This window comes from Spea bombifrons, chromosome 1 (assembly GCF_027358695.1).
Source record: "Spea bombifrons isolate aSpeBom1 chromosome 1, aSpeBom1.2.pri, whole genome shotgun sequence".
In the NCBI taxonomy this organism is placed as follows: Eukaryota; Metazoa; Chordata; class Amphibia; order Anura; family Pelobatidae; genus Spea; species Spea bombifrons.
In genome coordinates, this window is record NC_071087.1 from 1,424,324 (window position 1) to 1,448,073 (window position 23,750).

General features: G+C 49.4%; 1 protein-coding gene across 1 annotated transcript; it reads right to left on the minus strand.

The window, feature by feature from the left end:
• Positions 1 to 8,578: 8,578 nt before the first annotated feature.
• LOC128477120 (RING finger protein 145-like) lies at positions 8,579 to 14,342 on the minus strand. Its single transcript, XM_053458051.1, has 11 exons — positions 14,226 to 14,342; positions 13,114 to 13,602; positions 12,493 to 12,601; positions 11,798 to 11,889; positions 11,081 to 11,316; positions 10,734 to 10,909; positions 10,455 to 10,595; positions 10,154 to 10,336; positions 9,753 to 9,900; positions 9,206 to 9,562; positions 8,579 to 9,075 (listed from the first exon to the last, which is right to left on the minus strand). The coding sequence occupies exons 2-11, from the start codon at positions 13,277 to 13,279 to the stop codon at positions 8,722 to 8,724; spliced, it is 1,962 nt and encodes a 653-aa protein (XP_053314026.1). The 5' UTR covers positions 13,280 to 13,602; positions 14,226 to 14,342; the 3' UTR covers positions 8,579 to 8,721.
• Between the last annotated feature and the right edge of the window lie 9,408 nt (positions 14,343 to 23,750).

Here is a 23,750-nt window from a genome sequence, read left to right on the forward strand (position 1 = left end):
GGCGGTTAACGCATAGAATGAATGATGGATGTTCGAGAGGTAATAAGATACGACTCGGAATTATTATACATTTTCGACGGCATCTTCTGGCCCTGGAACGGATCTTGGACTTTCGATGAGACCGATATTTAATGCCAACAAATCAGACAGAAACTAACACACTACACAGTACGGATTATAATCGATCATTCCGAGGATCAGACTCGCAGGGCCCCCAGTCCTCAGGGATCGTGTCTTATACTTGGTACGTCAGCTCTTGGGTCCGCTCCAGTAGATGCCACCTTCTCCTTGGAACTTAGTTTCAGTTTGTAGTTGTTTCTACTCATCACCTGCAACATTCTTCTTCTAGAACCTTAGAAAGGGCTCCATACACAGGAGACATAATATTAAAGCCGCTCGGCTGGGAGAGTCGGCTCCCGGGTGCTTTTGGGTGAGATTTTACCCGGTCAGACAGCTTGGTTGACGGTCAATCCTACTTTGCGAAAGCTGTAATCACGCCGGAGCTTTGGGGTCTCCCTGTTCCATGCCGTAGGCTGTAGACCTTCCCTGTGATTTGTGGGACATCCTCGGTACGCGTCCAGCTGAAGAATTGGAGGGTCTTGTTTCAGAGGAGTGAAAGTCTGGGCTGCCTCGAGACTCCAGTTCTACTCATCTCTGCAAGGCGAATGAATGATTTATCGGAAGATGTGCCCGCGTCCGGCCGCGGATTATGCCCTTGCATGCCCCGTGATGTGCGTGTCTGTTCTGCGGCCTATTACCGGTCTGATGATACAGAAACGTATTAATCCGTAAATACCCAGAAATCCTGCAGCTAACCTAATCATTTATTATTTCATTAAACCGCATGGTCTTTGGTTAACGGGCTCAGCGCCGAGGGCGGGGGGGGCTGCAGGCGACGGTAACTTCTCCGATATCTTCTTCCGCTGGTCCCACGTGTATCGTGTATAATGCTGCCCAAAGACACACAGAGGGTCCGATCCTCCACCACCCCCTGCAGACTCGGGAGGGATTTGGGGTCTTCATGCCAGGCGTATGATCGCCAGACCATTGCTGGCACATCTAGGGTCCCTGGCCACTAGGCTACAAGGGATCAGTCCCTACCTTCTCCATGAACGCTGGGGTTTCGGGGGGCGCTGATGACTGAATTCCGAAAAGGCTTTTTAATCGAGGCTCTAGCGCAGCCTTCTGGCACAAGGGGGGTTAAAGCCGAGCAATTCTAGAAGAGGAAGCGGAGGCCCGGAGAGCGGCAGCCACGCCGAACGCCCCCCGTTAGAGAGGGAATTACCACGTCCTCCCCTTAATACCCCCATGCTAATTCCCTCACGCGACGGAAGTCCTAATCACCTGGCGATGAGTTTACCCCCCGCCGAGCACTTGGCCCCTCGCTGCGGAGGTGAGAATGGAGGCCGGGTCTGGGAGCGAGGCGGCTGCGTGATTATCTTCTTATTACGTTGTGTATTGATTGCCCCCCTGCGTGGTCGCCCCCCTCCCCGGCCCCCCGGAGCGCGCGCGTTGAACCTCAGGAGGAAGCCAGCTGAGTCTCTCGCTGGGTGATAATCAGATCAGAGCCGGCTACGGGCTCCATTTCCATATGCCCCGGGGGGGGGGGGGGCGGCCACAGGGAGGGATGCACGGACGGGGAGCGTGGCGGGGTACGGGGTTTTAACCCTTTCTGTGTCAGCGGGGGGGGGGTTGACGCATTTAGGGATATCTTTATATATGAAAGTCATAGTGATATTTTGTAGGAAATTATAGTCGCTGGCAGCCGCACCAAGTCCTCAAAGGTCTGTGACATCACAGATGACAACATAATAAAACACCCACTCACATATACTCCCAAGAGACCTCAGGGGGCCGTTCGTCAGATGTAAAAAAAAAAACTAAAGTCTCCTCACGCAGCACCACATAGGAACCTAAAACCTGCCAGCAGATCGGCCCCCGGCGGCCCCCGTCTAGTCTGTCTGTTTCTCCTGTTGTAAAGACTCAAACCTTAATCATTGGTCGTCGGTCTCGTCTTAGATTCGGGAGCCGTATGTCTGTCCCATGCATGTTTAATCCCCTCACTGTATTACCCTCTACTTCTGCTGGGAGGCTGTTCCACTTATCTACCACCCTTCCATTCCATCTCAGCCTCTAATCCTCTAGTGTTGGATTCCGGCCTCTTGTTGTAACTTTTCTCCTCCTTTGAAATAAACGTCCCTCCCGTCCTTTATTAAACCCCATTCATGTATTTAAACGTCTCTCTCCCATCCCCCTCTGTCTCTTCTCTCCCCAAGCCGGGCATATTGAGATCCCTTGGGACCAAACTAAACAGGGACATCATGTGACCTCCTCGATCCGGGCGCCCACTCCCCATTTAACATGGATACGGGGCAATTTGTTACGTTGGGCAGCAGGGGCGGCTGCCTCGGACCCAGGAAATAGCGGTTTGGGGAGGCTGAGGTTACAGAGCAAGGTGGAGGACGTTCCGCGCATCCTTCGCCACAGACCTCTCCGAGGGCTTGTGATGTCCATAGTGTGTCCTTGGCAGACCGGGTCAGCAACGCACTGCTCCCTATACAACGGAACCTCAATGGATCCCTATAGATCAGTTCCAGGCTCCCTCTGCCGATCATCTAAATCCGCTCCCCAGCCGGCCATCAATCAGCTGCATTGATCGACGTCCTCCAAGGTATTCAACCAAACGCTACAGAAATAAAATGCGTTCGTTACGCGCTCAGGAACGTTCATATTTAATACATCAGACCGTCTGCTACGGGGCGGACCGACTCGCCCAGCCTACAGCATATATTATATATATATATACATGTTCCCATACCTATCCATTACAGATATATATATATATATTTATTAATTTATTGCAAACTATGGGAAGGATTTTCCCGCCGCACCGCTGAGTTCCTCCTGGGCATCACACTGAGAAACTGCTCAGCAGAGTCAGCGCACGAGGAAATACCTTCCCCCAGCTCGCTACAAAGAAAGTTCCTGTTTGCTTCCAAATACAGCGTTTAGCGGAAGGGGATATTTTTTATCGGCCAAAAGACAAAGATCTAACGCCACATAAGCTCTGTGGACCTCAGAGGTCTCTTCCTCCATTCAAAGACTCCACAAATTTTAATGGGGTCTCCAAACGAGATAAACACGCGGGCCACATATACATTTAGGATGTATGCAGGAGGAATAAACGCACGGAAGGTAAGCGGCACATTACATGTAACGGGCCAGCAACATGTGACGCGTCTGTGTGTCCCGGACAAATGGCTGATGCGGCCCCCACATCTGCTAAAGAGGGGTCTCGGAGGGTCCGCGCAGCTGCCTTTTACTAAATAAAGACAAAGTCAACGTAGAACTGAAAAGAAATTGCATTCCTTGCAGCGCTGTCAACACTGCTGGGGAGGAGGGGGTTAAAAAAAAAAGGCGTCGCAAAAAGAAAAAAATTAGTTTTACGGCAAATCCATAAAAACAAAAAGCATCTGCGGTTAATAAGACACGGGCGCTCCACGGTGTATATATATATATATAAGATAGATATAATATTAATATTCCTTCCCATTGGCCGCGTGGGTTCTCCTATCCTTTACGCTGCATTAGGATTGGCTAATTGGCTAATAGTAACACTGTTACTATTATTTATGGTTTTATATAGCGCCGTCATACTCCGCAGAGCCGTACAAAGCATGAAGCACTTCGGATCATTTTTAATACCAGAGCCCGAGACAGAAGTATTGTTTGTATCTCGGTATTAATACGGACCGGGATAGATTGTGATTTGAAAACCATTTAATTGCCTCTCCCTGCCCCCTCCACCGGCTCGGCCCCCTTGGGCCGTTACACCGCAGCGTGTTCTAGTATTCCAGTATCGTTAAAGATGATGCTAAAAACAGACTGTAAGCTCCATGGGACGGGAGCCTCCGATCCCAATGAGAATGTCTGCAGCCTGCGGCACTTACTGCATCTCCCGTTCAGTTATACGGTAAAGTGCCGAGTACATCTAACGCTTCAGAAAAATAGACATACAACATACGCGCTACAACAGCGCCTCCTGCTGGCCGCCGGGTGACACGAGGTTCCCGCAGCAACCGAAAGCCGGCTTTAGAAAAATCCTCATCGGCCGCCGCATTCCACGTTTCTACAGATAAAACCAAGAAGCTCGCAGCGCCCTCTAGTGGACTTGGGCCGTATGTCTCCCATGCATGTTTAAATCCCCTCACTGTATAGTCTCTACCACTTCTGCTGGGAGGCTGTTCCACTTATCTACCACCCCCTCAGTAAAGTACATTTTTGTGTGATCGTCCTATAATCGAGCAAATACAGCATTTCAATGTCTGCAGTACTCTAGGTGAGGCCCAACCAGAGATCTGTAAAGCGTTAGATGTTTTATATGAGATCTCTGTACAACCCAGCATCCTGCCTGCTTTTTCCACCCATTTATTGCACGTATTGTCTCCCCATTCTTCTAACATTAAACTGCAGCCGCAGCGCTCTCCCCATTCTTCTAACATTAAACTGCAGCCGCCGCGGTCTCCCCCATTCCTCTAACATTAAACTGCAGCCGCGCTCTCCCCCATTCTTCTAACATTAAACTACAGCCGCTGCGCTCTCCCCATTCTTCCAACATTAAACTGCAGCCGCCGCGCTCTCCCCCATTCTTCCAACATTAAACTGCAGCTGCTGCGCTCTCCCCCATTCTTCTAAAATTAAACTGCAGCCGCTGCGCTCTCCCTCATTCTTCCAACATTAAACTGCAGCCGCCGCGCTCTCCCCATTCTTCCAACATTAAACTGCAGCCGCCGCGCTCTCCCCCATTCTTCCAACATTAAACTGCAGCTGCTGAGCTCTCCCCCATTCCTCTAAAATTAAACTGCAGCCGCCGCGCTCTCCCCCATTCTTCTAACATTAACCTGCAGCCACCGCTCTCTCCCCCATTCCTCTAACATTAAACTGCAGCCGCCGCGCTCTCCCCCATTCCTCTAACATTAAACTGCAGCCGCCGCGCTCTCCCCCATTCTTCTAACATTAAACTGCAGCCGCCGCGCTCTCCCCCATTCTTCTAACATTAAACTGCAGCCGCCGCGCTCTCCCCCATTCTCCTAACATTAAACTGCAGCCGCCGCGCTCTCCCCCATTCTCCTAACATTAAACTGCAGCCACCGCTCTCTCCCCCATTCTCCTAACATTAAACTGCAGCCACCGCTCTCTCCCCCATTCTCCTAACATTAAACTGCAGCCACCGCTCTCTCCCCCATTCTCCTAACATTAAACTGCAGCCCCGCGCCCCCCCCGTTCTTCTAACATTAAACTGCAGCCCCGCGCCCCCCCCCGTTCTTCTAACATTAAACTGCAGCCCCGCGCCCCCCCCCGTTCTTCTAACATTAAACTGCAGCCGCCGCGGTCTCCCCCATTCCTCTAACATTAAACTGCAGCCGCGCTCTCCCCCATTCTTCTAACATTAAACTACAGCCGCTGCGCTCTCCCCATTCTTCCAACATTAAACTGCAGCCGCCGCGCTCTCCCCCATTCTTCCAACATTAAACTGCAGCTGCTGCGCTCTCCCCCATTCTTCTAAAATTAAACTGCAGCCGCTGCGCTCTCCCTCATTCTTCCAACATTAAACTGCAGCCGCCGCGCTCTCCCCATTCTTCCAACATTAAACTGCAGCCGCCGCGCTCTCCCCCATTCTTCCAACATTAAACTGCAGCTGCTGAGCTCTCCCCCATTCCTCTAAAATTAAACTGCAGCCGCCGCGCTCTCCCCCATTCTTCTAACATTAACCTGCAGCCACCGCTCTCTCCCCCATTCCTCTAACATTAAACTGCAGCCGCCGCACTCTCCCCCATTCCTCTAACATTAAACTGCAGCCGCCGCGCTCTCCCCCATTCTTCTAACATTAAACTGCAGCCGCCGCGCTCTCCCCCATTCTTCTAACATTAAACTGCAGCCGCCGCGCTCTCCCCCATTCTCCTAACATTAAACTGCAGCCGCCGCGCTCTCCCCCATTCTCCTAACATTAAACTGCAGCCACCGCTCTCTCCCCCATTCTCCTAACATTAAACTGCAGCCACCGCTCTCTCCCCCATTCTCCTAACATTAAACTGCAGCCACCGCTCTCTCCCCCATTCTCCTAACATTAAACTGCAGCCCCGCGCCCCCCCCCCGTTCTTCTAACATTAAACTGCAGCCCCGCGCCCCCCCCCGTTCTTCTAACATTAAACTGCAGCCCCGCGCCCCCCCCCCGTTCTTCTAACTATCTGAAATCCTCTGCCACACAAGGATTTCCTGTCACCGATACACCTAAAAACGCTTTATCCCCCCCCCCGGCATCTCCTCCGCCGCGTGTGATTTGGGGCATCTAATAATACTCTTTGCCTCCCCAAGTTTTGCATTCGCTGCCACCTTCCGCATTTTGCGTCACTTTTTCTCACTCACTGTATTTGCGCGTCGGCCGAGACCCCAGCAGCTGCATCTTTAACTAAAAAGTTTAACTCAAAGTCTGTTTGTAAAAACTGAATCCAGCGCGGCCTCTTTCCTCGCCGTCTCCTCCTCTACCACCTGCCTCGGACTCAGTCCCTGTAAGGAGGACGTCTTTACTCCTGGCTGACCCAGGCTGCGTGGTTTTTCCAGCTGACATTAGGCAGGTTAAAGCCCCCCACAGCGGTAACCTCGCCTTTCACCGACACGTCATTTATTGTGGTAGTAGATGGCCGCTCCGCCGCGTGTCCGGGGGGCCTGAATATCTCACCGCCGCGAACAACCCCCTCGCTACAAAGTTACCGTTACGCCACTTTACATCCCCATCCCCCTCCTGCCATCTCTGTCCTTTCTGTATTACGGATCCCGGTCGCACTGATCAATGTACCAGGTCCCAATAACCGCCGCTAAATCCACTTGATCACTCGTTACGATGCAGTAGGCGCAGGGATCTGATTCAGGCATCGGCGTACATCACTCTAAAGCAAAGGTTTTAACACACATATACCTCGTCCCAATGGGCTGGGGGGCGAGCGGCGTTACCCGGAAACACCTCGTTGGTCTCCTACACGTAGTTTACCAGCCTGAGGCGTCCGGGAAAAAGACGCAAACTTTTTATAAACGCTCCCCCTTACCCCAAACGGGGCTGGAAAATAAAACCCACTGCTATCTCAGAGCGCAAGCCACACTCCTGGACACAAAGCGGCCCATGGCGGGAAAACACGGCCCACGGCAGAGGTGATTAGGGGGCTATGTACTTAATGGCGCGCTGGGTAATTTGGGGATGCAGAAGAGCCGGTCGGGCCGTTTCCCACTTTCAGGGACTTTAATAAAAAGGGTCCAGGAGCCCTGAGGAGCGACCGGCAATCAGACCGACCCGCTGCCGGTTTACATCGCGCCATATATATATATATATATATATATATATATCTCTATAGAGAGAGAGAGAGATGTATAGGGATGATAGATATATATATATATAAGGCTCTGGGCATAGTTTGGACGTCGGCAGGTGGGGAAAGGCTGATAAACCAGGAGCGACCAACGAGCAGCAGCCGACGCTACAGATTACAGTCATTTATTCAGCAGCTTCTATTCGTATAAAAGGGAAAGGTTTTAGGTGAAAAAAAACTAAAACTCTCCACCTTCGAGGAAAATAATTGGCATTTCTGGGAAAGTTCTGTGCATTAAGGCCAAGCATAAGCATTTTGTGCCGGTCGTTCTTCTTTCTGTACGAATCGGACGTCGGTATCGTTTCGGCGCGGGTTACGATCCCCCCGTCACTAATACTCCGTTACGGGATTCCCTGCGCACCGCCGGACCGGTCCAAGCGCGGGTTCCGTAGACTCGTCCTCCGGCAACCGCCAGGAGATCCTGAAAGCCAAGGCTGTCGATGCTACGCTTCAAAGACTGGCTTCTTCCTGAGATGGCTCCGTGGCGCACAGGCTGCCGTTACTAGACACAGGGTGCCTGGGAGGCATTTTGGGCACCCAGCCTGTAACACAATCACCCCACTCTAACAACGCAATCATCCAAACGCACGATTTCCTCCAACGATGAGGAATGACATCATAATTTACGAGTACGGCGGCCGTCGCTTGTGCAGTAAATTCCAACGTTTCTTCCGATCCAATGCCGGCTTCTCTGTCCTTATAGATAAGTAGAATTACTCTCGGGTTTTATGTACCCAGCGCCTGTTTATTAAAGCCGCGGGAATTCTCTTTCACGATTGCATCATAAGTTCCAGATTACTTCGCAGTGATTGCAGCGGGTTCGTTCCGGTCTCGGCCCCCCCTCTTATAAATGCCGTCTACCAGTTGGCTGTCTTATTTCATTCCTATTATTTCCTTTTAATTCCACGAATTCTATCTCACTTTTTGCCACCTCTCCTCCCATCGCAGCTTTTGCCCGGTGATCTCCCCCTTCCCCAGTCCCGGCTTTTGCCCGGTGATCTCCCCCTTCCCCAGTCCCGGCTTTTGCCCGGTGATCTCCCCCTTCCCCAGTCCCGGCTTTTGCCCGGTGATCTCCCCCTTCCCCAGTCCCGGCTTTTGCCCGGTGATCTCCCCCCTTCCCCAGTCCCGGCTTTTGCCCGGTGAGCTCCCCCCCCTTTGCTTTACTCCAGTATAACGTTCCCATTCTGGCGTTAGATGCTTGCGATGAAGCAGCTTCCAGCCGGTGCTCCTTTGGGGGTTGGAATGAGGGCTTTAGACCCCATTCTTTCGTGTGCCCAGCATGACTCCCAAAGCCTTCCTTTCAGTCACTCATTCTCGCATGGAGACCGTTTTCACCCTCCAGGTCTAATCCCCCCACTTCACGCCGGTCCTCCTCTTCATCTTCTCCGTCTGCCATCTTGTCTTCTGTCTTTGTATCTGAAAGATCCTCTGCCATGCTTCCTTCCGTGGAGCCGGCTTCCTCCACATCAGTCAGAACGTCCTCCTCTTCTCCGTCCTCGTGGCGGGCCTGGGATTCTCCATCACACCTCCCCGGGGTAGGTGGCTTCACCTTCTGGTGGCACATGGGGCAGGTGTCCTGGACATACAGCCATTTCCGCAAGCAATCCCCATGAAAGAAATGGTGGCAAGGGGTGATGACAGCCGCAGACATGTCCTGAAACGGCAGGGGAGAAGAAAATCACTCAATGCTCCTCGACTACAAGGCCAATCGGTGTTGGGAACCAGAGGTCACTTGGCCAGCCTCGCCCCTAAAGCCCCCCCCACCCCCTCCCTAGAAGCCATACCTGGAAGCAGATGGCGCAGACATCGCTGTGGGCTCTCAGTTGCACCTCGGTGGCTTGGGGCAAAGAGTTTATCTTTCTCACAGCCTCTCTTCTCAGGAGGAAGCTTTTCCAGCCGGTCTGCGCCCGTAACCAGACGTTAAAGTAAGAATGGACGATGATGACCGACACCCCCATCCAACTCCATTCTCCGAAGATGGACTCCCAGGCGCCGTAGGCCACCACGCAGAGCGCCACCACGAACTCCAGCACGCGGCTCACCGCGTTCACAAAGTAAATGATCTCGTCCATCTTCTCCACCGGACTGTCTTGGAACAGCTCGATCATGAAGACGCTGTAGATAAACAGGGTTCCCAGGACCTGGAACATGGAAACAAGGAGGACATTAGTAGGTTGGACTCCGACCCGCATTCTCCCAGAGGTGGGGAGGAATTAATGTGTCTTGGATATTCCCGGAGATCTGTTCATCTTCCCGATAGGAGGATGCAGAGAACCCGAGGAACGGTAAAGCCAAGAGCTTCCTCACCGACTCCGACAAGATCCACGTTACCTGCAAGGAAGTGAGCATGCAGCTGGACAACAGGATCAGCAGCCAGAAATCCATGTGGAACAAATGGGAGATCTTGAACGCCATGTAACACGGGAAAAACAAGAGGAAGAGACACATGCTGACCCCGCGGAAATGCTTCCACACGCTTCTGGGGGGAGAAGAGCGGAAAATGAGACGGTGTGCCCCCACAGAAATACGTCTCGTGCGCCTCCATCCGTGAGAGCCCGTTAGTGTTAGAAGAGGGACTTCGCCACATGATAGGGGAGGAATATATATATACATACATACACATACAGATATATATATATAAAAGTGTCAGAGTGCATAGGACAGGCACACGGCTATCCTGAATATAAGACCAAGGACCGATTCTGTGATCAGATAAATATACGGTTTGGTACCTGTTTCTCGTGGCCCCCAGTGCCAGCACCACGGGGTCAGCGATTTCTATCATGGACTGAAGGGTGGATGTGATTACGATGAAGAAGATGATGCTGAGGAGGAAGGTTCTCTGAAGGACCTGGAGATCCAGAAGTCCGGTCTGAAGAGCCAACAGCATCAACGTGACGCCCTCAGTGACGCCTCTGCACGGGGAAGAGACAGCGCGTTGGTTAGGAGTGTTTGGGGATGGTGAGATGAGACGGGAGGAGAAGGGCTGGGTAACCCGTACCTGTACACGAGCCGCGCGGTAGCGCTCCTCACCTGTGCATGACGTTGCCGTTCTGAAAGGCTGAGTATCCCACCAGGTAGAACCTGCAGAGGTTAAGAATTCCCAAAGCCAAGTAAGAGACGGTAAACGTCAGGCCGATGAGACTGTAGGGGGTCCCGCAACACTCCGCAACGCTGCAAAGAGACACAGTGACAGCGAGCAGGAACAATATTAACCTCACAGTACAGTGAAAGCATAATCCCGGCAAGCGGCCTGCACATAATATCCTGGACATCAGATTAATTCCAGTTTAAACCGGTGACGGGGGGTACCTGCTGAGGAAGATGAAGAGCAGGCCTTGTTTACTGAACGCTCCCGGCTTGGAGGACAGGAACGAGAACACGTGGAGGCTGAACATCACCAGCCAGAAGACCAGGAACAGCACAGGAACCGCCAGCCGAGTCCAGAGAGACAACCCCAGGGCCACCAGTCTGTAGCCCTCCAGCATCTGCAGAGGACACCGCCATTACCAGCCGGTATAAAGGATCAGTAAGGAACGCGCGACGCCAGCCTTCCCCGGCCGGTAGGCATCAATTTAGAGATTAAGACACAGACTCTATTAACCTGTGATGCGGCACGGTGAGGATGACTTAAAATTCACGCCGCCGTGATGTCATACCTGCGCCACTTCTTCACATGCCTTCCTGCACAGGCAAAGCATCGCTCCCAGGTTGGATACGAGGACAGAGACCACCACCATCAGGGTCAGCGTCACCGAGACGGTGTAGAGATGGGGCAGAGCGTGGAGAGGGAGTCCAGCTAACCGAGCCAAAAGCGGCAGCACCGGGGCACTAAACAGCCAAGCGTGACGCGTCCTCTGGAGCAGAGAACACAGAGTGCCGACTATCACCAGACCTGCAAAACATCATCAAATAATCTTCATTTACTAAGAGTTTTAACTAAAACCGCAAACCTCCGGTGAGATGAAACGCGTCCTCTCCCTGCGCATGCACCATGACGGCCAGCAGCCCAAGGAGCTTCTCCTGCGGGACGGGCCGAGGGGGCTCTGCATATTTCATAGTTAAATCAGAGGGTCGGCCCTCCGCGATGCATAAATGGTTAAATCAGTGAAATAACTTTCGGGAAGTTTCCCGGCATTAACTATGCATTATACAGGGCCGGCTGAGCTCTCTCTCCGCAAGAGAAGATCCCAAGGTTAGCCCGCTGACCAAGCAAACAAGCCAGCGGCTCTGCAGAGCGTTTCACGAGAAGGAGCAGAGAGGGTTAAAATACCTCCAGATGCCCCGGAATTCCATATAATATGTTAACGAGGCGGGTTTAATGCTAACCGCAGTGTTACGGCGCATGAAGAGCAGCTTGTTATGGGGCAGCTCACCGGTGAGCGTGCTGACGTTTCGGCTCAGGGTGTCGGGGTCCTCGTAGGCAGCACCGATGAAGCCAGAATCCACTTCCTGGTGTATGTAATCCCTGGGGAGGAAAAAAACTAAATAATCTACCCTCTTCCTGGCAGAGACCGGCTTCTTTCCAACCCAACGCATCCCCCGTAGCTTTCTCTGTCCTCCCCAATGTTCCTCCATGCACGGAGCAGGGCAGCGCTCAGCCATTATACCCCTATGGGTGCTGCTAGGGTACAAGCGCAAGCCGACTCATCCGAGAGCCCATAGGGATGTTTTGAATAGGGGCACTCGAGCCATCACACGCACTTTAATGCATACACCTGCATGGTCTTTTTCCATTCTCATGGCGGCCCCCCCGTGGTGTTCGATTCAGAATTTGGATTTATTGGCATCCCGACCCCCCCCCCCGGCTACCATGTCCGTCTGCTTTACACGCGTGATGTACGTTCAGCCCGACACGTCTCCTCATACACGATATATTTACTGTCTGTCAGCCGCGGCCCGGCAAGCCCCGCGGGATGAGGTCCGGAACTCCTTTCCAGCAGCCTTTTAGAGGCAAAATAGCAGGAGGAGGAGCTTCTACCTCAGATAACGTTTATGCTAATTAGGGCCTTCTACACTACAGCCGGCAGAGACATTAAACGTAACGCACGGAATTTCATCGCCGCCTCACCTGGCCGTCTGGTGCGCCACGTGCAGGAGCAGAGCCGTGAGGAGGTGCAGGTAGATCCTCACCAGGTATCGCAGCGGCAGCAGGAAGAGCACCGCGCAGCCCAGGTGACCTGGACGAGGAGAGCGAGACCGTCAGCGTCGCGGCAGAATACTGCGAGACCGCTTATAAACCATTGTACAGCGCTATGGAATTTGATAGCGCTATATAAAACAATAATAACATACGAGTATACCCCGGCACCTCCTTTACTTAATGAAAGGGTTAAACGGCCGTCTTCCCTTTTGGCGGGAAAACGTGAGGAATGGAAGCGCAAGGGTTGGAGCGTTCCTTTAACATATATAAAGACCCAACAGGAAGTAAAGAGCGCAACACGCAATACCTTCCCCCTTCAAACACCCAAAGTTAACTTACACCCAATACAATAAAGGATATAAGAAAATAAGATCGCCGAGCCGACAGCTACAATTTTAACCAGGAAATCCTTTACATTAACAACATAGTCCCTCCCCCCTCCCATATGTCGATTCCTGCAGCAGTTATAAAGCATGTGACACAGATCTGAGTGATCCGGTCTGCAGAGGGGTCGGGAGGGTATCCTGGTTCATAGAAGTGCCTCCTTACCCAAGTAATAAACGTTCCACAGATAGTCAGACTTGAGAAACGTTGTTCCGTATAACGGCCATCTGAGGTGCGCGGACCCCTCGACGTCCCAGCGGTACAGCAGGTCCAGGAGGACGATGCTGGGGACGCGGAGGATGACGTTGGCCACCGATTCCAGTCCCGCCATGTCACTGAGGAGAAGTCAGAGGGTTTCAGGGGCCGGGTAGTCACAGAGTCCCAACAGAAAGGTCCAAGAGATCGGAGGGTTAAAAGGGGCGACAGCACGTCACTTTCTCACCCCCACTCACGTAGTGAGGTCAGAACGATGTCAGAGCTTAATGACCAACCCCTAGCCGGTGAAGTGACGCCGCAGCCGCCTACAAATCCCAGGGCCTCCCGATTCCCGAACGCATGGAATCCCATGAAACAAGAGGAAGATCCCAGCGGGACCGGGGCCCCGGGAGGTTACCAGGACCGGGGCCCCGGGAGGTTAGCAAGTTTCCAGGGAACCTGTAAGAAAAAACAACTATGAATCAAATGCCCCTGCAAAACCATGGGTTGCACCCCACTTTAAAGACCCCCCCAAGGGGCTCACGCCACCTCTTCACCTCCCCCTGCCCAAGGGGCTCGCACCACCCCTTCACCCCCCCCTGCCCAAGGGGCTTGCACCACCCCTTCACCTCCCCCCCTGCCCAAGGGGCTCGCACCACCCCTTCACCTCCCCCCCTGCCCAAGGGGCTCGCACCACCCCTTCACCCCCCCGCCCAAGGGGCTCGCCCCACCCCTTCACCTCCCCCCTGCCCAAGGGGCTTGTACCACCCCTTCACCTCCCCCCCTGCCCAAGGGGCTTGCACCACCCCTTCACCTCCCCCCCTGCCCAAGGGGCTTGCACCACCCCTTCACCTCCCCCCCGCCCAAGGGGCTCGCACCACTCCTTCACCTCCCTCCTGCCCAAGGGGCTTGCGCCACTGCATTACCCCATTCCCAACAAGTGATAGTCTCGCTTTACCCCCCTGACAGAATCCTGCCCTGCTCCATTATATCCAGGCAGGGGACACCCTCTACATTTTACCTACTTAAGGCTCAGGGGCCACATCCTCCGTGACTCCTGAATCCCTATCCTCATTACACACCTTTAAATCACTATAGGGCCGAGAGGCCGCAGATCCCCGGCGTTGCCTGAAATTCAACCCCTCGTGCAGTTCCACGTCACCAGCTGTCACTTACAGTACGACCCCTAACCTGCCAGCACACCATAGAGAGGTGAGGATGGAGCGCCGTACACCTTCAGACACACCATAGAGAGCAGCGTACAGCGTGCCCCACACTTTCTCGCTTACCTCAGCGTGGTGGTTATAGAGCGCCCCCTGCCTGAGGACTGACGAACAGAAGATAGCCCGCCTTCTGATACTCGTTGATGCCATGTCCGCCATGTTGACTGATGGCAGAGGCTTCACTGCTCAGACGCCCGGTATACTCAGTACTGAGTAAGTTGTGTACAGCTCTGTGCTGTCTGTAGTCCCCGTCATGAGGCGTCTAAACGGATAGCAGCTCCGTGTTACCTTACTCCATGTTATATTATGATGTAGGCTGAAAAATTACTAATCCGGGCCCGTTCGCAGTATTATATATATATATAAAACACAACACACAGCCATTAACCCCTCAAAATAACTCAACACACAGCCATTAACCCCTCAAAATAACTCAACACACAGCCATTAACCCCTCAAAATTACTCAACACAAAGCCATTAACCCCTCAAAATTACTCAACACAAAGCCATTAACACCTCAAAATAACTCAACACACAGCCATTAACCCCTCAAAATAACTCAACACACAGCCATTAACCCCTCAAAATAACTCAACACACAGCCATTAACCCCTCAAAATAACTCAACACACAGCCATTAACCCCTCAAAATAACTCAACACACAGCCATTAACCCCTCAAAATAACTCAACACACAACCATTAACCCCTCAAAATAACTCAACACACAGCCATTAACCCCTTCAATCCCAGGGGTTTTTGGTACCTCAAGTCCCGGAGCAATTTTGCCATTTTTTGCGCTGTTGGTTTAGCGATTATTCTCTTTTCCTGTGAATAGTGTACCCATGTAAACTATATATTGCTTTTTCAAGGAAAAATAGAGCGTTCTTTTGATACCATAGTTGGATGATTAGCTGAAAATTTAGAATGAGAAATTATTAAAAACTAGCAAAACACCTATTTTTTATTTTGCCTCTGAATCCTCACAAAATTATGTAAAGTGATAGAAAATCCCCTCCAAGTTTATCAATTCAGGTGTCCTGATTTCAGAAATACCTAATTTATATAGATTTTCCAGACTTTCCCCGCAGTTATAGAGAACATACTATAAGATGTACATTATTTGTAGAATTTTTATGCCTATGGCTTAACGGGTTTGGGGGTTGTAACGGGGGCAGGAGGGTTATACTGGGTAGATGTTGTGTTGGGGCAATGGGATGTAAGGTTTTTTTTCTTTTTTATTATTATTATTATCTTTTTTTTAAAAATGTATTTCCTTGTATTTTTTATCTTTTTGTGTTTAGAGGTCCCCTTATGTTATTAATGCCAGTGATGTCACAATGACATCACTTAGCTCACATTATTGTTTTTTTTTAATTATTTATTGTATTATTTTAGTGATTATTTTTTTTAAATCACTAACCATTTTTTTTGCTCCATTTGAAGGATGGGGGGTTACCTGTTCTCATGTAGAGTTGAATTGTTCTGAACATATACAGACCACGTTGTTCCATTTGCAACAAAGAATAGTTTTAAAAAGCAAATTAAGTTTATTATTTACAGAATAATCTGCACTTTTATTTCAAGACAGAGTGCATTTCATGCTCACAGTTTGACAATTTATGAAACTACTCCATTCTATGTAAAGCTTCTATACCATATAACATTATAAGAAAACAATCCCCGACCCTACAGACGTGATGCAGTTCGTTTCTGCACCCAGAGGGTGAGGCACTCCAGTAAAGTGCTGTAAAATGGCAAAACAAATAAAAAACATACATTAACCCCTTAAGGACAATGGGCAGTCCCTAAACCCATTGAAAACAATGCATTTTGAGCCCGTACATATACGGGGTTTGTCATTAAGGGGTTAATGCAAACCGTAAAGGAGGCCGGAAGAAGAGAAATCAGGACTCGATGTGCAATCAGAATAAGAGCTCAGTAACTTCTCGATGACTCTGTTTGCCCCTGAGTAGGAAACCAGTTTATCCTTAAAAAGGAACACGTATGAATGATCGTGGTGTCCCCTTCCCTTGCAAATATATGGGGGATCCTACATAATCCCCCCTCCCCAGGCACTTACCCCTCTCCCCACCCTCCAGCCACACGTGCTCGAGCCGAACCTTTATCTCTGTACACGTGATGCACCCATCACGCTCAGCCGCAGGGCTGGCTCGCCAAACACGGTGAGGAGCGCGGTGGGGAAGAGGTTGGCGAGCATGGTGGGGGCAAGCGTCTCAGGAGCCCCCATTGCACTACTATTGCTTTCAATGGGCCCGCTTTCCTGCCCCCACCACAGCCATTCAGTGGCGAGAATATTCAGAAGTGTTTTAGTTTTATAGAATGCATATGAAGGTAATCCAAAACTAATTTATATGTATTCTTTTTTGGTTACCTTCCCAGTGGAAGCATTAGCAGTCCTTACACATGGTATTGTTATTTGCTGAACGGACATCTGATTTCCAAAGATTTATCCTGCAAGGGCCTCACAGGACCTCAAAATGTAGCGGGGTCAACCTTTGGGCTCCACTTTGTCTACAGTATTATTATTTGTTGTTTTGTATAGCACCACCATATTCCACAGTGCTGTACAGTGGGTAAACAGGACATAACAAGTCACATATAACATAATTCGACTTACAGAAATAAGAGGTGAGAAGAGCCCTGCGCACAGGAGCTTTGTTACAGGGTCACCGTACCCAGTGCTGGGTCCCCTATTTGAGGGCTGAGGAATCACCAGTCAGTCCCTCATACGGAGCTCCTGCTATCCACGGATCAGTCAGACCGCCATTCACAGTAAAAAAAAAGAACTCCTCTATTTCAAACACACAGAACTTATATACAATCTCAATTCAATGAGCACCGAACCCAACCCCCAATCCCATCACTCCCATCCCATCACAAATCCCATCAGTATACAGGGGATGTATCAGGTGAGGGGATTAAGGGATACAATGGGTTCCCCCACCTGTGTTACCCCCCCTGTAGTGCGGGGGCCGGCGGGGCAGACAGGGCTGTGCTGGCTGATTAAGAGCCCCAGCCAGGTTACCTGATCGTCTCTTTGAAGGCCGGAGCTGCAGCCACATTCAGTCTCTGGGCTGGTTACACAATAAACACACAATATAATATATTACCGGGATACGGAACCGGACACAAAAGCGCTCCGTGACCCGGCTACACTTCACACGAACATATGAGCCGGCTAGCCCGGCCCTGTCACAACCTTACAATCTAACAGTAGATTTTCTAATAAAGTTAAAAGACATAAAGTAAACATTACCTACAATTGAAGTACTCAATGCTCTGGCATGTTTTCACACTTAACGTGGCTTAGTTGGGATGACAAGACATCACGGTTTAGGTTGAAATCGTATATGAAATAGTATAGTATAAAGCAGGGCTTGACAAATTTGTTGTGAATCAAGGCGCCAGGTAAAAAAGTTAGGAGCCAGGATTTTTTTTTAAACTAAACTAAACTAAACTCACAGCATTTGACCTGGAAGCACCCTGGACTTTCAGGTCAGTGCTGTTTTTTTATTATTATTAATTTATTTATTTATTTATTTATTTTAACTCTTTCGATGCTGATGTTCCATTGGAGCACAGCATTTACTGATATTTAGTCCCCACAAGCTTGTGGGGAAAAATGTTAACCCCTGCAATGCCACGAATGTGTCATACACAAGTGTGGCATTGAAGGGGTTAATGCTGCACTGTCGCTCTCATGGAGCGATCAGGCAGCGGGGGGGGGGGGTGTTGTGTCAGGTCTCCACACTCATGTGGAGACCAAATAACCCTCTCCCCTGTACCTGAAGCTGCCTCTGGCAGCTGGGAAGCAATTGCTGGTCTATAGACCAGCCACTGCAGGGGGGAGTCTCTGATGACTGCTGTAGGCTTCCATGCCTACAGGAATCATCAAAGGGCTTGTGGGGGCTCGTTTTTGCTGTTGCTGGTCTGCCTGAAGCAGAGCCCTGTACAAAACGGGAATTAACCCCTAAATGCCGCGATCGCGGCATTGAAGGGGTTAACGCTGCACTGTCGCTCTCATGGAGCGATCAGGCAGCTGGGGGGTGTTGTGTCAGGTCCCACACACTTGTGTGGGGACCCAATCAACACACAACCCCCTTCCCTGAAGCTGCCTGTGGCAGCTGAAAACACGATTGCTGGTTTTGCAGCAACCGCGTTTTCAGCCTACAGGATCACTCCGTGGGAGTGATCTCAGGCTCGGGGGCGGGCTCTGTGTGGCTGTGCTGTCTGCCCAGACTCCTGGGCAGACAGAAGCAGCAGCGCCCCCGTGTGGTTACTCAGCCTCTTACAGCCACAATTTTTTATGGATGTAAGAGGCTGACAAAACCTAGGCGCCAGGACAAAATTCTCTGTCGCCATGGCGACCTGGCGCCTGGGATTTGTCGAGCCCTGGTATAAAGTATAGCATCCATTAGCCTATTACCGAACACAGTCGTCATATAGCATCAACCCAAATCACCCCCCCCCCCGGTGAATAACAAATACCCCTGGGGTACTCAACAGCTGAACCAATTCGGAGAGATGCTGGACCCACCACATACCTATAGAAATAAAAGAAAATAATACTTCTCATCCCAAACCAGCCACCAACGGCTATACTCCCAGCCACTCAACCGGCAGCCGAACTGCCGCAAGCCTCCTGTCCCAGAAAAGAGTGACTGATGACACATTCCACCCAAAAACATAACTACCTGGCTCTGTTACACGCCTTCTACATATTCACACATTAATACCCATGCAACTAAGACTACAATCTTTATAACATAAAATAACACATAACACATGGAACAAGGCTTATGGGAAAGGGATTAATGGAGTTAAATAGGTTTCTTCGAATATCTACTCTGTACACTTGTGGTACACTTGTTCTAAAACTATCTACCTGTTGAGAAGAAGAATTTTGCAACTAATCAATTCGGTTACGGGGTTAATTAAGAGAGGTTATATGAGATTTTTCAGCTCTATCGCTACTGGTGATTGGTCAGTAGTCTCAGTAAAGTGAAAAAATAAAACAAAAATAAATTAAAAATAAATAAATAAAAGTTATCTAACAGGGCGTTAGATCGCTGGGGACAGCGGCTCCCGGCGCAGGGAACTAGCTCGGTCGCTGCCATCGGATGTGGCGTTTGGCGTTTCTCCAGCGCTGCCGGAGTGGTCGTCCGTTGACACTTCCTGCATTTCTTCATCATCTCTTTTACCTCCAGAACCAACGCTTTTCGCACCGGATTGAATATCTCCTGCACTATTGTCATCGACATCAATATTAGGAGGGTCTCTTTGTGATGTCATCAGAAGCTCTAGATTTCCATTTTCAATAGCATCGTCAGAGTTCACAGCTGAAAACTCGACGGCTCCTGAATCCCTTTTCTTTAGTTTTCTTTCAGTATGTAGTTTGCTACTCACCAGCTTTTGTTTGAGATTCGCTGGTTGTCTGAAGGCCAAGATGGGGGGTTCAGGGAAAATTTCTTTTAACACCTCATCCTCTGCTAGCATTGGCTGCAGATCCTTGATGATTTTTCGGATTTCTTCTAGGGCAGGATTGTATGTGGCTACCAAAGGTATGCGTGAGGATGTTTGTTTGTCTCTGTATTGCAACAGGTGTTCACGCGGTGTTTGTAGAGCAGAGTTAATTTTCTTATTGATGATCCTGGGTTTGTATCTCTTTTGTTTGAATGTCTCAGACAGGGTTTTTAGATGCATGTCTCCGTCATCAGTGTTGGAGCAGATGCGGTGGTATCTGGTGGCTTGGCTATGGATGATGCCTTGCTTGGGATGGATGGAAGCTGGATTTGTGCAGGTAGTTGGATCGGTCTGTGGGTTTTCTGTATAGAGATGTATGTAGTGTGCTTGTTTATTGTGACAGTTGTATCCAAGAAGTTTACACTTTCTGTGGAGAAGTCCATTTTGAGTTTGATAGATGGGTGAAATGTATTGAATGCGTTATGAAACTTTCTGAGGTTTTCTTTTCCGTCCGTCCAGACAATGAAAATATCATCAATGTAGCGATAATTGTAGGGTTTGTGAAGTTGTTTCCAAGAATCGTTGTTCCAGGTCAGCCATGAATAGATTGGCATATTGTGGTGCCATCCTCGTCCCCATGGCAGTGCCCATGGTTTGCAGATATATATTGTTGTTGAAACTGAAGTAGTTGTGTGTGAGGATGAATTCTATGAGTTTGGTAATGGTTTGAGGACTGTATTTCTGGTTGTGAGTATGTTCTGAGAGGAATAGAGAGCAGGCTTCAATTCCATCTTCGTGTGGGATGTTGGTATATAGCGATTCCACATCCATGGTTACATGTATGGAATTGGCAGGCAAGTTTGTAATTTGACTGAGTTTGTTCAGGAAGTCCGTGGTGTCTTGTATGAAGCTCTTAGTGTTTTTAACAAAGGGTTTTAAAATATTTTCCACTAAGCCTGAAATTGGTTCGGTTAGTGTGTCCATACCTGTTATTATAGGTCTGCCTGGGTTCCCTGGTTTGTGGATTTTCGGAAGCATGTAGAACGTCCCTATGTTGGGATTGGTGGGTATGAACGTTTCCAATCCTTTTCGCTGTTCCTCTGGGACAGATCCGATCAGCTTCCTCGGTTTGGTGGTGTATTCCTTGGTGGGGTCTTTGGTCAGTTTCTTATAGTATGTGCTGTCTGATAGTTGTCTGTTTGCCTCTTCTATGTAATCTTGGGTGTTCATAATAACGACTGCTCCTCCCTTGTCCGCTGGTTTGATTGTGATGGTTTGATTATTCCTTAAATCCTTGATTGCATCTCTTTCTATTGGTGAGAGATTAGCTCTGATTTTATTATGGTGCTGCTTTGTGACTAAGGATGCAGTTCTTAGCCGGAAACTTTCAATGTAACTGTCCAATTTGCTGTTGCGTCCTGGTGCTGGAGTGAATTGAGAGTTCTTTTTCTTGATATTGTAATCCGGCGTTGTGGTAGTTTTTTCTTTATCATGAAAAAACTCTTTTAATCGTAGTCTCCTAAAAAATTCTTCCAGGTCTGAGTACAGTTCAATGTCATCTAATTTTGTACTTGGACAAAATGATAGTCTTTTGGAGAGGACAGATATCTCAGGTGTGGACAGTTCGTGATCTGAAATATTTATAATTCCTTTTTTGTTTTTTGCATTCGTATACACTGGACTAATATGGCTACCCCAAACTACAGTAATAAAAACAAAAATATCCACCCTTAATACCCCCCGCAATTAACTATAATGGTATAACTAATATCAAAATAACGCTGCCACCACATTCGGCCGCCCCCGCGAATCAGGCTAAAAACCCACACAATATATTTTAACCCAATAATTCTGTGATTTATAATTACCGATAAAACGGCCTAATCAGGTAACGCGAGTCTTTACCAGACACAGGCAGAACTTAATAAAGGAATATTTATTATGAACAAAAAATAGTCACAGTGCATCCAAAAAAGATGATAAACAGATTATTTACACCAAACAGATAAAAATAAAAAGGAGAAAATTACAGAAAACCTAACTACTCACGGAATGCAAAGATGGCGACTTACTCAAAATTAGATCTTGGCCCCTAGTAAGCCCCCGACCGATTTCCTCTCATTAACTTTACACCTTTTCCAGTTCACCTCGAGTTTCCAAGCCGGCCCAGAGGTGGTATAAGCGGAGGGAAGGGGTACCTATAGGATCCATAAGTGACTCCCCCTTGTGTGGTGGAAACATATCAATCAAAATAACTTATTTTCATCTTATTCTCCCCACTGTGCTCACCACAGCAATAGTTCTTATGAATTTCCTGTAAATTATGAAGTCATAGATATGTCACACTCGCTATTTATGACTGAACATCATAGACTTCACATTTCCTACCAAATGGCTTAAGTTGCACCGCCATGTTTGTATTCTTTTTGTAGGGTTGGATATGACCTTGGAAGAAATGGTTTTCCTGGCTGCTAGCGGTCACTTAGTATATCAAAAGAACCCTCGATCTATGAAGGGATCCAGGCATATGGTGGATCAAGTAGACATTGCGGCATCTCCACTGTAAGATTTCACACCTTGTAGAGGGCCTTGGTTGGAGTCCGAGCTTCAAAAGACAAATTTATCTTAAAAGACCCTTTGGCACCACATGCCTATACAATCAAATTAACCCCTCTCATACTGAAATTGGCCATACCATCTCTACCGGGTAGCAAGTCCATGTACATTCTACACAAGATGGTGTGTCACCTCCCCCAAATTAGAGACGCAGTGGGAGGAGGCTCACAATGCCTCTACCTTGCGTATTAGGTGGGATCCTCCACTTGGCGTGATGGACCATCGGCGTTGCCATGTGTACCCCCTTTTTGTGCTGTATTGTAAACTCATATTGCTGGAGAACTAGGCTCCATCGGAGAAGTTTCCCATTTGTCGCAGCCACCCCGTGTAACCAGTGTAGGGGGCTGTGATCGGTAGTCACGGTAACCCATATAGGTTCGGTTTTAGTTTTTGCAAGGCCCAAATGATAGCAAGACACTCCTTTTCTACAGTGGCAGAGGCCACTTCCCTTGGCAGCAGCTTCCTGCTGAGATATACCACAGGGTGCTCATCCCCCTTCTCATCCACCTGACTCAACACAGCTCCCAGCCCATAATTAGAGGCATCGGCCTGCACTAGGAACCGTCTGTGAAAATTAGGGGCCTGTAGTACAGGAGAGTCAGTAAGGACCTGTTTTAAGGCATTGAAGGCCCCTTCACACTCCGGGGTCCACTTAATCACTCGCGGAAGTGCCTTCTTAGTGAGATCGGTTCGGGGTTTGGCCAGGGGGTTATAATGTGGTACGAATTTCCTGTAATATCCTGCAGTACCCAGGAATGACATCACCTGCTTTTTAGTCTGTGGGACAGGCCAGGCCATAACAGCCTCTATTATTCTGGGCTCTGGGCATAGGGTCCCCCCTCATACTCTGTGCCCCAGGTACTGAACTTCTGTCATGCCCAGCTGGCACGTATCTGGTTTTATAGTGATCCCAGCCACTGCTATGCGGTCTAGAACCTTAAATGAATCAAATGTTCCTCCCAAGTATCACTGAACACCGCAATATCATCCAGATATGCTACGGCGTGCCCCTCCTGCCCGTCTAGCAGAGAGACGCCGCCGACTCGAATGAGGAACGTCCGCTTCAATAACACAAAAGACACCATTTCTTCACGATTCTAAACTTTTATTAATGTGCGGACCACATATTACCACATAATACCGCGACACTCAAAACAAGATTTATTAATGTTACTTCCTCCATTTTAACATTAACCTTTTACTTGCCACAACGCATTTTTACACCAGTACACAACCAGCTTTATTAACATTCCTTTCACCGTCAAATGAAAAACAATAAC

What these genes read in the sequence shown, in the direction of transcription:
- LOC128477120 (XM_053458051.1), bottom strand. Translation starts at nt 13,279, where the DNA reads ATGGCGGGACTGGAATCGGTGGCCAACGTCATCCTCCGCGTCCCCAGC. An exon ending in AACGGCAACGTCATGCACAG is followed by an intron (nt 10,337 to 10,454) that starts GTGAGGAGCGCT and finishes TTCCCCGTGCAG; the next exon opens with AGGCGTCACTGAGGGCGTCA. An exon ending in TCTGCGCCATCTGCTTCCAG is followed by an intron (nt 9,076 to 9,205) that starts GTATGGCTTCTA and finishes CTGCCGTTTCAG; the next exon opens with GACATGTCTGCGGCTGTCAT.